Source organism: Mirounga leonina, unplaced genomic scaffold, assembly GCF_011800145.1.
Source record: "Mirounga leonina isolate KUSES-001 unplaced genomic scaffold, KU_Mleo_1.0 Mir_94, whole genome shotgun sequence".
NCBI classification, from domain to species: domain Eukaryota; kingdom Metazoa; phylum Chordata; class Mammalia; order Carnivora; family Phocidae; genus Mirounga; species Mirounga leonina.
This window is the reverse complement of record NW_023270855.1, coordinates 56849927-56863813: the sequence shown is the minus strand read 5'-3', so window position 1 is coordinate 56863813 and position 13887 is coordinate 56849927. Positions and strand designations below refer to the sequence as shown.

Genomic DNA, 13887 nt, shown 5'->3' with positions numbered 1-13887 from the left:
TTATTGGTGTCTTTCGGGGCACAGGGTGTGTTTTCTGACAGGACATCAACCCAGGTAGGATGTGGGCTGTCACCACCTCTTTCTTGTCCGTGTTGTGATGTCATGTATGTTTATTTTGTTATATTTCTGTCTAATGTACATGTCATGCATTTTTCTGCGTGTATAATTTACAGGAGAATGTCATGGAATGAATATAACTCACCTCAATGCCACCTTTTATTTTATTTTTTTAATTTTTATTTTATTTTTAAAATTATTTATTTTGGGAGAGTGGGGAGGGGCAGAGGGAGAGAGAAAGAGGGAATTTTGAGCAGACTCTGCACTGATCTCAGAGCCCAACACAGGGCTCGATCTCCCAACCCTGAAATCATGACCTGAGCCAAAATCAAGAGTTGGATGTTTAACCAACTGAGCCACCCAGGCACTCCCCAATGCCACATTTTAAATAACCTATCTAAAATTATCTTAGTAGGCAGAGAAAGAGCATTTTGTAGTATCCAACATTCACAGTATGACAAATACACTTACTAATTTAGGAATACATGAGAACTCTCAAATCCTCTTGGAGGGCATCTCTAAAATGTGGTTTATGAAAGAATGCACTCGTATGTGTTTAGAGTCACTTGTTCAGTAGAATTCTATACACATCATGAAAACCCAGCACTCTGGTCCCCTTCAGCAGGATTGTAGATCTCCCAGCCAGAACTAGGACATGTCAGTGTAAGAGTTACATTAAGAAAAAAGGAACTTGGGGCGCCTGGGTGGCTCAGTCGTTAAGCATCTGCCTTTGGCTCAGGTCACAATCCTGGGGTCCTGGGATCGAGCCCAGCGTGGGGCTCCCTGCTCAGCGGGAAGCCTGCTTCTCCCTCTCTCTCTCCCCCTGCTTGTGTTCCCTCTCTTGCTGTGTCTCTCTCTGTCAAATAAATAAATAAAATCTTAAAAAAAGAGAGAGAAAGAAAAAAAGGAACTTGTGCTGTTTCATAGCCAAAGCCAATGTGTATATAGAACCTCAAGCCTATCACAATAATTAAAAAAAAAAAAAAGATAATTAACAGGTTTTGAGGATGTGTTCAGGATGTCCTTCCATTTTCATTTCTAATCACTATCAAAAAATAGTATTTAAAGCATAACATGTATAAAAGTCTAAATAAGTTATTCAAGTATCAAATAAGCTTTATGAAGAGGGAGAACCTAACGTGAAAACTGTACAATTATATTCATTGACATCAAAAAAGGCCAAAACAAATGCAAATCTGGTGCATATTCCAAGAAGTGAAAATCAGTGTTGCCATGATGTGCATAATTGCCAAAGAGCTGAATCATTTTAATAGAATTCAATCAATATTATAACCAATTTTTCCCTGGAACTCTGTCGCATCCTGATGGGGCGCCGCTCAAGGGAAGCTCCGCGGAGAAACCGAGTCAGATTCCCGGGGAGAAGGAGGACGCTGGTGGGTTAGCGGGCCAGGAGCATCTTGCGCTGGGAAACAACCTCCCGGCAGGCGGATGAGACGCGTGTGTAGCGCCAGCCTGTCAGTCAGGATTCAGGAGGCGAGGTCTCGGAGATCTGCCCAATCCGGGACCACAGGGGCGGTGCCGGGACTGCTGTCCAATCAGAACGCGAAGGGCCGCAGGCTGTCCTATCACGGTGCGGGGAGCTCGGTGTCCTGGAGCAATATCCAATCAGGGTCGCGGGGAGTCTCTGTATTACCAATCACGTCGCAGGACCTGAAGCAACGACCAATCGGAGCGCGGGGGTGCGCACCGCGGTGAAAGGCTCATCCTCCGGAAACTGTCCAATCGGGCCTGGGGGCGGGGGCGGGGGGCGGATCCCACCCCCGTGGACCTGTGTCCGCGCCCGCCGCCGGCTAGTGCTCACCTGCCCGGAGCTGGCCCAGGTGTGGTGTGCGCGGGGAGCCCACGTGCCCAGGCTGCCGTGCCGCGTGGAGGAGTCCTGCAGAGCTCGGAGCGGAGCCGCGAGATGGTGAGTCGCGGGCCCGGGCGAGACCGGGAGGGGCTCGGTCCAACCAGCCGCGTCCGGCTGGAGGTGGCGGCGGGGCCGGGTCTCCCAACCCGGGGGTCCCCTCCGGAGTCTCCGCCCTCGGTCGCGGGGTGGGGTTCCTGCGTCCTGTGCCCTCTCCTCGTGGGTGTCCCGGTGGTCCCACCCGATAACCTGTGGTGGGCCGTGGTTTCCGGCGTCCTGTCACATCCCCGCGTGTGGGCCCTGCGGTCCCGTCCCTAGTATCTGCCGTGGCCGCGGGGTGGGGTCCTGACATCCTGTCCCCTCCCCCCGTGGAGGTTCCCCGGGTCCCGTCCTGATTCTCTGACGTGGACCATGGGGTGGGGTTCCGGTATCCCGGTCATATGCTCGCATGGGTTCCTGGGGTCCGGAGGGTTCCATCCTGAGCCTCCACTCTCGGGTACGGGTTGGGGTCCTGGGGTCCAGGTGTGATGATGACCTGGGGGTTCCCTGAAGCCAGCCTGTCACAGGAGGGGCTGTGTGTGGCTCAGGCTGAAGGCAGGTCCACCACGTTCAGGGTCTGGAGGAAGGAGAGAAGCCAGACCAACGTGGAAGCAGCAAGCGTTTTGTGCCCATGGGTCCGTGGGGACAAGCAGCTGAGCGAATCGTGGATGAGGCACAGAGTGTGGATTGGGGGGGTCTGTGCCCGGCCCTGGGGTGGATGAACAAGGGGGACTTCCTGTGAGTCCTATCTTGGTAGAATGGGGAAGGGGCCCTTTTTGCAGCCTGCTGTTTTCCAGGCCCCAACAGGGTGGGGGAGGGAGTGCCTTTCACCTCCACGGATGCTTGCCCAGGAGCACAGGACTCAGGTGGAGCCTGCCTGTCACTGACCCCGGGGGCAGCATGTCCCTGTCTAGCTCAGCACTGACAGCTCTCTCTTAGGCAGCCTCACGTTCAGCAGATGGAAGATGACTGAATGCTTTCTGCCTCCTTCCTTCCCCTTCAGCGTGGAGGGTGGTCAGTGGGTCATGTCTTCCTTTTCCTGCTGACTCGTGTTATCCTGGGGCTTATCCAGAGAATGTCCGCTGGGGGAAAAGTGTCTCAGTACAGAGACTGTCCCTGGTCATTAGGCTTGGGGGGAATATGCACGGCCCACCTTCTTGCCAGGTGACCCCAGTGTTGCAAGCACTGAAGACTTTTGCACCACATTTGCAGGGGTAAGATTTTCATATGCTAGTGGGGGAGCAGCTCCCGGTGTGCTGCCCGCCAGCACGGCTGGGCTGCTTCTTTGCATTTGCAGCTCTGCTTGTTTCCCTCAGCAAGCAGCGTGTGGCTTGATTTTGCCTCTGTTGAACTTGCCCTAGTGAACGGTACAGTGTAATTAATCATTTACCGTCCCGGGTGTAGTGTGGCTCCTCAGCCCGGGTTTGTGTCCTCGTGTAGGCGTCCGCAGGTCGGGTCACAGTTTACTCCGCCTTTCTCGTGCTTCTGTGCCTTGGGGTATTTCACATACGGTGCGGTTTTTGGTTGGTCACTGCTACTTCATTCATTCTTACTTTTGCTTCCAAGTGCAAAATGCAACTTAATATTTCTACACTTGAGAGAAGAACTGTGGGATTGGAGATTATGGGTAACTTCAATTTACTAGGAAGGGATGGGGGCCTGTATGAAATGTCATGCCCTCTCTTTCCCCCATCTGTGCCTATGTGTTTAATCCTTCCATGTGATGTCAGCACCTAGAAATGCCTACTGTATTTTTTCTCATCCAATGGGTGAGCCAGGGTCTCCCCCTTATTATGTATAATTCTGACTTCTTATAACTGAGGCTGAGCATGTGGGGTTTCATCTTGTGTGGAAGAGTTTCCTGGCATATTCCCACCTCTACTTTGTGTATTGATTTATGTGTTCTTTACATACCCTGGACATGAGTCCTTTGTTATTTTTAGGTAGTGAAGGCATTTTCTCCTGGAGGGTGGTTTACCTTTTCACTCTCTTTACTCAGTGCTACTGAATGGACTCCTCTGAATTTTAAGAGGATCGTGATCGTCAGTGCCTTCCTTTGTAACTTATTCTTTTTCCCTTTATATTAGAAAACTTTGTAATAGCAAATCCTAGAACACTTGTGTTTACCTCCTTCTGCAAGTGTTCTGCTTGTAAAATCTGCATTACAGAGATGCCTGTTTCTCCTAGGGATGCCTGGGTGGCTCAGTCGGTTAAGCGTCTGCCTTCAGCTCAGGTCATGATTCCAGGATCCTGGGATCGAGCCCTACGTAGGGCTCCCGGCTCAGCAGAGAGTCTGCTTCTCCCTCTCCCTCTGCCTGCCTCTCTGCCTACTTGTGCTCTTTCTCTGTCAAATAAATAAATAAAATCTTTTAAAAAAAATTGTTTCTTCTACATGAAATTGGTATGAAAGACATTCATCATCTCCCCTAGCTAACCTTTGGCACCACCTTCTGTGGGAAAATATCCAGCATTTCCACCACTGGGCGGAGCCTGCCAGGGCAGAGCCTGCCGGAGTGGGCGGTGCCTGCAGGGACTGGGCGGTGCCTGCAGGGACTGGGCGGAGCCTGCCAGGGCAGAGCTTGCTGGGACTGGGCGGTGCCTGTGGGAGGGCACTGGGCGGAGCCTGCCTTACTGGGCGGTGCCTGCCAGGACTGGGAGGAGCCTGTGCGCCCTCTTCACGGAGGCCTATCTCAGTGGCTTCCATTCTTATCCACTGGTCCCTCTCTCTGCTCTTGTATACCAGCCTGATTCGGTTGTTATTCACATGCCTTGATATGTTTTAGGGAAAGTCTCTTCCCCTTGTTCTGTAGAAAACTTGGCTATTCATAGACATTTGCCTTCAATTTCAGTTTTTTGATGTTGTTTTTCATAAATTCAAAACTACAAAGCCCGACCTGGTTTGGGATTTCGTGGAACGTCATTAAAAGTCTGGAGTTGCAGGGCGCCTGGGTGGCTCAGTCGTTGAGTGTCTGCCTTCGGCTCAGGTCATGATCCCACATCGGCTCCCTGCTCCGCGAGAAGCCTGCTTCCCCCTCTCCCCCTGCTTGTGTTCCCTCTCTCGCTGTGTCTCTCTCTCTCAAATAAATAAATAAATAAATAATAAAAATCTTTAAAAAGTCTGGAGTTGCTGTCCTGGTGGTCGGTTTTCTTTCAGAGAACACGCACCACCCTTCCATTTCTGCCTTTCCACTCCGATGTCATCCAGGAGCATTTTAGGATGTTTCCTTTACGATCCTTTTATGTTTGTATTCGACACTGTATTTGGAAAGCCTACGGTTCTCCTACGTCTTTCCACTTTTACACAGAACAGTTCTGACACTTCTGGTCACCGGATATGCAGCTGTTTCCCCCACACCGATCAACTGTCTGCAGCGCTATCTGGGTGTCCTACGATCTAACTCAATTCTGACACTTTCCGCCTGGAGACAGCATCAGACCCCACACGCTGGGGTTCAGTCCCATAAGACTGCCTCCCTTCCATAAGCCTATTGCAGATCCTAGAGCCCAGTCACCCACAACCGTCCGACTTGGCTACAAGTCAGAGGTTCGCACGACCCCCTCCTTGGATTTAGTTGCTAGAGCTGCTCACAGAACTAAGGGACCAAACACTTAACAGTTACCAGTTTATTAAGGAATATGATAAACAGTACAAATGAACAGCCACATGAAGAGGTACATAGGGGGAGGGCCACGAGCACAGGAGCTTCCCTCCCTGTGGAGTTGGGGTGCATCATCCTCCTGTGTGAATCAGATCACCTAGCTGGATGCTTTCTGCACCCCATACTATTGGAATTTTAGAGGCATCCTCACCTAGGCATGGTCAGTGATTAACTATGACCCTAGACCCTCTCCTGAGACTAGAGGGATGTGGTGTGGGGCTGAAAATTCCAAGCTTGTGGTCATGGCTTGATCTTTCTGGTGACCAGCCCCTGCCACAAGCCACCCAGAGTCACCTCATTAACATAAAAGATGCTCCTAGTGCTCTTATGACTTCATAATTTACAAGGATTTCAGGAGCTCTGTGCTAAGAACTGGGGGCAGAGACCAATATATATATTTTTCTCTTACCTCACAGACATACTTTAGGACTTTAAAAATGTGTAATAAATTGAAAAGTTGTCATTAAAATTAGTTACATATATTCTAGGTTAGATTCTAAAATTTTTCTTTATTATTTTTTAATTTTAATCACCTGGTATTCATCACACTTGCCTCCTTAATCCCCATCCCCTATTTCCCCCATCCCCCACCCACATCCCCTCTGGTAACCATCAGTTTTTTCTCTATGGTTAAAAGTCTGTTTCTTGGTTTGTCTCTCTCTCTCTTTTTTCCCCCTTCGTTTTGTTTCTTAAATTCCACATGACCGAGATCATATGGTATTTGCCTTTCTCTGACTTATTTCACTTAGCATAATATTCTCCAGCTCCATTCATGTTGTTGCAAATGGCAAGATTTCATTCCTTTTTATGGCTGAGTAATAGTCCATTGTATATATACACCACATCTTCTTTATCCATTCATCAGTTGATCGATACCTGGGCTCTTTCTCTATCTTGGCTATTGAAAATAATGCTACAGTGGGGCGCCTGGGTGGCTCAGTCGGTTAAGCCGCTGCCTTTGGCTCGGGTCATGATCCCAGCATCCTGGGGTCAAGCCCCACGTCTGGCTCCCTGCTCAGGGGAGAGCCTGCTTCTCCCTCTCTCTCTGCCTGCCGCTCTGCCTACTTGTGCTCTTTCTCTGTCTCTCTGTCAAATAAGTAAATAAAATCTTTAAAAAAAAAAAGAAAAGAATGCTGCAGTAAACATCAGGGTGCATACATCCCTTTGAATTAGTGTTTTTGTATTTTGGGGGTACATACCTAGTAGTACAATCGCTGGATCGTAGGGTAGCTCTATTTTTAACTTTCTGAGAAAACTCCATACTGTTTTCCAGAGTGGCTGCACCAGTTTGCATTCCCACCAATAGTGCAAGAGGGTTCCCCTTTCTCCATATCCTCACCAACACCTGTTGTTTCCTGTGTTATTGATTTTAGCCATTCTGACAGGTGTGAGGTGATACCCATCTTGTTTTGATTTATATTTCCCTGTTGATGAGGGATGTTGAGCCTCTTTTCATGTGTCTGTTGGCCGTCTGTAGGTCTTCTTTGGAGAAATGTTTGTTCATGTCTTCTGTCCATTTTTAAGTTAATTTAATTATTTAGAGACAGAGAGCGCAAGTGGGGGTGGGGAGGGAGAGAGAATCTTAAGCAGGCACCATGCCCAGCCGGAAGGTGATGTGGGGCTCCATCTCATGACCTTGAGACCATGACCTGAGCCAAAATCAAGAGGCTTAACCGACTGAGCCACCCAGGCGCCACTGCCCATTTTTTAGTTGGATTGTTTTTTGCATGTTGTTTTATATCTCCTATATATATTTTGGATACTAACCTTTTATGGGTCATTTGCAAATATATTCTCCCATATGTGCAGAAGCTTTTTATTTCAGTGTAGTGCCAGTAGTTTATTTTTGCTTTTATTTCCCTTGCCTCCAGAGACATACCTAGAAAGAAGTTGCTGTGGTTGATGTCAGAGAAATTAGAGTAGGCTATTAGTAGTTAAGTTTTAGGGGAGTCAAAAGATATATATGGATTTTTAACTATGCAGAGGGTTGGTGCCCCTAATCCCTGCGTTGTTCAAGGTCAACTATACTCATTAAGTTTCCAAGTTCTGGGGGTCAGGTAGGGAGAAAAAAAAAATTTTTTTTTCCATATTGTAATTAGACTAACGTGAATCTGCCCCTGGTCCCAGCAGAAACCAGGGAACTGGAGAGCAGAGCCTCAGAAGGACAACAGTCCCATCTCGGTCACCAAATTTGCAACTGAACTAACATGATTTTGCTTCTTGGTGACTCATAGATAGAAACTGCACCAGGTGAGTTGTTACACAAAGGAAACTTTATTTGCAGCAAATAAGGAGATCACAGGGAATACCTTCCAAATCTGTGACTCCCTGAGCAAGGGTGGATGGGTTCCTTTTGTTTAGGATTAGGGTAGATATATATATATATATTTTTTAAAGATTTTATTTATTTGACAGAGAGAGACATAGAGAGAGAGGGAACACAAGCAGGGGGAGTGGGAGAGGGAGAAGCAGGCTTCCCGCCGAGCAGGGAGCCCGATGCGGGGCTCGATCCCAGGACCCCAGGATCATGACCTGAGCCGAAGGCAGACGCTTAATGACTGAGCCACCCAGGTGCCCCAGGGTAGATATATTTTTTAAAGATTTTATTTATTTATTTGAGAGAGAGAGGGAGCACACAAGTGGGGGCGGGGGGCACAGAGGGAGAGGGAGAAGCAGACTCCCCAATGAGCAAGGAGCCCAGATCCCAGGACCCTGAGATCATGACCTGAGGCGAAGTCAGAAGCTTACTGACTGAAACACCCAGGCACCCTTAGGGTGGATATTTCAATAGGGAAATCATATGTAGAAGCAGGCATAAGGTCGTATGTGCACCCTAAGGCCACATGCCTATACATACATTGTATGTTATGTAAATGAGACTTGTGCCCCTCCTTGGGTGGAGATTTTAATATTCTAATGAAGTAAAGGTAATTGTCGGGTATTCCAGAGGTCACTCTTTGGTCCATCTGTGCAGGTGTGAGGGGTTTAGCTCAAACTGGTCTGGGGCCGCTAGAGGTCTTCATGGCAGTCACTACCACCTGAGGGGTGGTTTGGGGTTTCATTTGTCTGAGTGAAGAGATAAGCCAGAAAGAAGAACTTAAGGAAGGTAGTGAGTACAACCTGGTGGGCAGTAGAGGTGTCAGGGCTTGGGGTCTAGTTGGTGACATTATTTGTTTGCAAAGGTATATTTTAGCTTCAGAGAAAGTTTCTATCTGGAATAGCAAACATTAAACAGTAATGTTTCAAACAAGAGTCATAAAAACTATAATTATCGTTCTCCATTCATTCAGTCCCATGTTATTCTTGTTCTGTTTGAATCTGGTTTTCCCGCTAGTTTCATTAATGCTCACAAGTTCAGTTCCGTGATCCTAAGGTTATCAGAAACCTGTCTTGTCAAAAGTCCTTTCCATGAATCTCCTTGAAAATTAAGTACTTTTGCAAAAGCATCAGAACAAAACAATAGCTGTAAATTACAAAAGATAAAAAAATGGCCATGGATCTGATAAGAGTTCATGGTAATGTAGCGGACACAGAGATTTGGTTATTTCTGTGACACTAAACACTTCAGTAACTAGAATTACAAGTGATAACATACCAGGACATATCAGATTTCTAGGAGTTTCATATAATTTCTAGAACATTTATGTATCCACACAAATACAGCCTAAAGAAAGCTTAGTATTCCTTCTTATTTGACAGAGTTTCCCATGTAATTCAATGTATCCAATAAGCCTAATTAGTTTAACATAACAAATCCTCTGGAATGTTCTAGGGACCCTTCAGGGGAAATCCCAAGTTTTCTTCCAGGTCAAGAGACTTCATTTAAAATTTGATTTTGGGAAGTTTGTCTGAAACATCAAAAGGAGTTTTAAAGCACTTGGTCAAATAGGGCCTTAGGTCACACTGTGAAACAGCACTTTGGTTATGAAACAAAGTGATAATAAAATATTAAAAAGCCAAATACAAAAGGTTACATGGTTATTAGCAAAACTTAACTTTTAATATTGAAAAGATTCAGTTTTGGGGCACCTGGGTGGCTGAGTCAGTTAAGCATCTGCCTTCAGCTCAGGTCATGATCCCAGGGTCCTGGGATCGAGCCAGCATTGAACTCCCTGATCAGCAGGGAGTCTGCTTCTCCCTCTCCCTCTGCCCCTCCCCAACTTGTGCGTGCTCACTCACGTGCTCTCTCTCTCTCAAAAGTAAATAAAATCTTAAAATAAAATTAAATTTAAAAAGCTGTGTGACCTAAGTAAGATACTTAACTTCTCTGGCTTGATCTCACAGAGCTCTTCCACAAATTAATTTTGGCAATACCATCCAGAGGTAGAAAAATACCATACAACACATATATAGGCATATAGGAATGGATGCAGACAGAAACCTTAGAGTCCCCAAGTTTAGTGGAGAAGGTGTTTCATTTGTCCAATTTCCAATTACTTCCTCTCTCTTTTTCTCTCTCCTTTTCTGTGATGAGAAACATCTCCCTAAAGTTTGTATTTCAGGGAATGGCCTTTAGATCCTAGAGAAAATGTGGGTGGATAGTCTACATTACAGAGGCACAGAGCAAGTATCCAAGTTTCTCCAAGGACTTTGGTTTCTCGGGACAATACTTTACAAGCCTTTTGAGATAAAGAGGGGAGGTTTTGAGGTTGGTCAAAAGGACAGGTTGAAGGACTTTGATTTGTTTCTGGACAATTCTGCGGCCATTTTCTAGTTTTGCAAAGATTTTAAAGATTGCATTGCAACTAAAATGACATCATAGGTTTATGTACCATCCAACTACATTATCCTCAATTTACTTCTTTCCCTCTGTGTACCTAGTTTTATTTTAGCTTAGGAGAGAAAACCTACTTTCCTATCAGACTCAAAATATGACCAATGTGGCCAAACTTTTGACTAAAGAGCTACTTAAAAACAAAATTCTTTTAAATATTTTGTCAGTTTTCAGCCAAGAGAAACAGTAAACACTGCTGGCATTATTGAAGAACCTATCCCCCCTCCCAGGGAGGATGCAAAGGTTACTGCCTCCCCAAGATACAGAGTTATTCCCAAAGATAGCTATAAGGAAGAACTGACAACCTGCATGTCCCAAGCAGGCAGCTAAAATGATCCAAGCAAGAAAGCAACAGCTATCCCTGGGAGAGAAAGGATCAATAACCAGTGGGTCTGGATTTGGAAAGGAGGGGGCATAATGGACTTTCATTTTCCTCTCCTACCTGCCCCTGAACATTAGCCTTCTGCTGGTCATTTGTGGGAGAGCCTAGGAGAAATTCTGGTCATCTGTTTCTTCTCTGATGACAGGGAGGGGATTTGTGAATAGCCATTCATCTTTCTAATTCTTCTCTAAATTTGGTATAATCTGCTGAAAAGATCTGCTGCTGTCCAAGGGACAAGAATTCTTTGTCTGGGGGCCTAGGAGAGAACCACAAAGACCAGAAGCTGGCAAGCGCTGTCAGCCCCGGTGCTTCTGACTTCCAGCATTTACATAAGCACCTGCATACCCTAGGCCTAGAGAATGAAGAGAAGCTAAGACAGGCATATGGGGCCGGATTTTGAGAAGGGGAATTTACACTGAGTTTAATTTTTGTTCTAATCTCTGTTCTTTCATCTTGTTAAGGGAGTCCCTAAGGCTAGTCATTACATTTCTTTGTGCTAGGACTCTCCACAGGTGCCAATAAATAAATTGTTTAAGATGACAACTCTCTAATTTTTTTTATTCTTCTCTCAAATATAGCCAATTCAAAGGAACCATCATCTAGCCATTGATGAGTAGGATCATCAATAGCAGTTCAAACCATTAAGCCTTTTTGTGGCCCAAAGAGGCCTCACACAAGAGACTATGAAATATGCAGCACTCATAAGATCCAGAACGTTCACTCCCAGAGATAGTCTAAGAAAGCAAAGACCTTCATTGCTTAGGCAATAAGGATGGTGTAGTCCGATTTCCCATGAGAACATGAGACACCTCCAGTCACAAACCCCCTAAGCTGTGACACTGGGCAGGCGCTCACCCACAAAGTAATGAAGAATGAAATAATGAAGTCCCATTATGGATTGGGACACTTTATGACATTTCCCCCCGAGAGTTGGCATGGCCAAATAAAAAGTGCTGCTTGGAACCCCAGCCTATTCAACTGGATGCCAAGGTGCACCCCATTAAGTGCACTTTCCAGATGGTGGGGACCCAGAGCAAATGTTCTCACTGGTCACAAAGCCATGTTCTCAAGATATAGAACAAGACAAGAGTTTTTCTTATGTGCACATTAATAGCTTTAGCTAAGCCTTGGGTCTCTCAGAGCCAAAAGAATACTTTCTCCTTTTTTTTACCCATCAATTTTGTGGTTTTGGCTTCAGCAACAGCCTTTACCTCATGTGCATGTTAACCCAAAGCCACGTTTGTCTAAAAAAATACTGGTCTGGTGAGAACTATGAACTACCCAGTCTGTGAAGCTGGCTTGAACAATAGGCTTATATGCTGTGTTCTGCCCTATGGTTTCCTTTCTAATGACAAACAACACAACAAAGTACAACCATCTCTGAGAGAAAAAGGACCACTAGAGTTGCTAAACCCAGGGAACTAGTTTCACTGATATTTTTTCCTGCTAATCTAAATTTAGAGAAGAAAAAAAGAAGGGGGGACTCTCACCACTGCTTCCACTGGACTGTGCAGAAAGACATGCAAGACTCTTGACGTAAGAATTCTTACTTTTTGCCAACTCTTGTCAGACATCCCAGGATCTTTCTATTGCAACAGCTTTGGGGGTGAGCCATGTCTAGTTGGTGAGGTCCAGTGGGCTTGCCAAAAGTGGTGGGGAGGAAAATTTTAACTGTACCATTAAAGGTTCTTCTGGCTGGTCTGAGAATTACATTGACATGAGATCAATTAGTAAGGGGAAATCAAACTTAATTTTGTAACATATTGAAACCCAACATACAAGAAAAGTTCAAAGACAGGTAAAATGAGGTATTTATGCCCTCCTGAGCATAGGAATAGGATAGGGACCTGGGGCTTCAAAGGGAGGAGGGCAATTCACAGGCTAATAAGAAGAGCAGATGTTTGTTAATCAGACATTTGCCCTGCCATACAGATGAGTCACTCAGATAAAAATTTTTTTTTAAAGATTTTATTTATTTATTTGAGAGAGAGAGAATGAGAGAGAGCGAGTACATGAGAGGGGGGAGGGTCAGAGGGAGAAGCAGACTCCCTGCCGAGCAGGGAGCCCGATGCGGGATTCGATCCAGGGACTCCAGGATCATGACCTGAGCCAAAGGCAGTCGCTTAACCAACTGAGCCACCCAGGCGCCCCACTCAGATAAAATTTATCTCTGGTAATAACTCTTATTCTGGGAAAGACCCCCAACTTGGATTTTCCTAGGTAGTTAAGGGAGGGACAAAAGTTTCTCTTGAACCTGCAGGGTCTCAGTTGCCTTCAGCTCAAAATAGTCCACATGCCAAAGTAGCATGTTTTGGGGAGATTTGATCTGAACCCCTCAGGAGTAAAACATGTTGGGTAAATCTAGAACAGCAAAATAGGGGCCCTGAGCCTTTGGGATGTCCTCTATCATCTCTGTAACATCAGGAATGGGAGAATAAATGGCGAGAACCTACACATCTAAGATTCCATAGTCAGTTGTTGAAGACCATTCATTGCCACCCAGTTTTAACCTGGCAGATAGGCTATTACAGTGTGAGGTAGGTGGTAGGCTAATGACGCCAAGATTTAGCACATTTCTAATGATGGACGAAGGCCCTCTGTATCTTGCTCCAGCTGACACCATACTGCATTTACTGTTTGCATTGGCCGAGGCAGTTGATAATGCCATTTGACATTCCCTAGGGATGATTAAAAGCACGACCCATAAAAACTGTCTGTGGTGCCAGCTGTGATACTGTTAAGTCAGCATTTGTTACATGGAGTCCTAGGGTTTCTAATGAAGAGTCCCGGTTCTGCAAAATTCCACAGGGGAACTGAAGTAGAATTTATCACCACAGTCCTGGAAGTGGTACATGGCATGCTTGAGGGGCCAGGTGGGAGGTCACTTCAGGTACAAAGCAGAGTGTCTCCAGTAGAGAGAATTTAGTTAGGTCATGTTTCATGATACACTCTGACCACCTCTGCCTTTTGTTGGGTTGTGTGATCCCTTCACACTTACTGTGATCATCATTGTGGTTGTCCTGTGTCCCCATTCACTCTTGCTGTCTTGTGCCTTTGTTTGCTTTATTTATTTATTTATTTATTTATTTATTTATTTATTTATTTATTT

At 45.8% G+C, this 13887-nt stretch overlaps 1 protein-coding gene across 1 annotated transcript in view; it reads left to right on the top strand.

Moving 5' to 3' along the window:
* The first annotated feature begins 1374 nt into the window (after window positions 1-1374).
* LOC118005524 (zinc finger protein 555-like) overlaps window positions 1375-13887 on the top strand; it is a 23784-nt gene continuing 11271 nt past the window's right edge. The window contains 1 exon segment of the mRNA XM_034997458.1: window positions 1375-1984. Within this exon segment, the coding sequence (XP_034853349.1) occupies window positions 1982-1984 (3 nt within the window). The 5' untranslated portion in view covers window positions 1375-1981.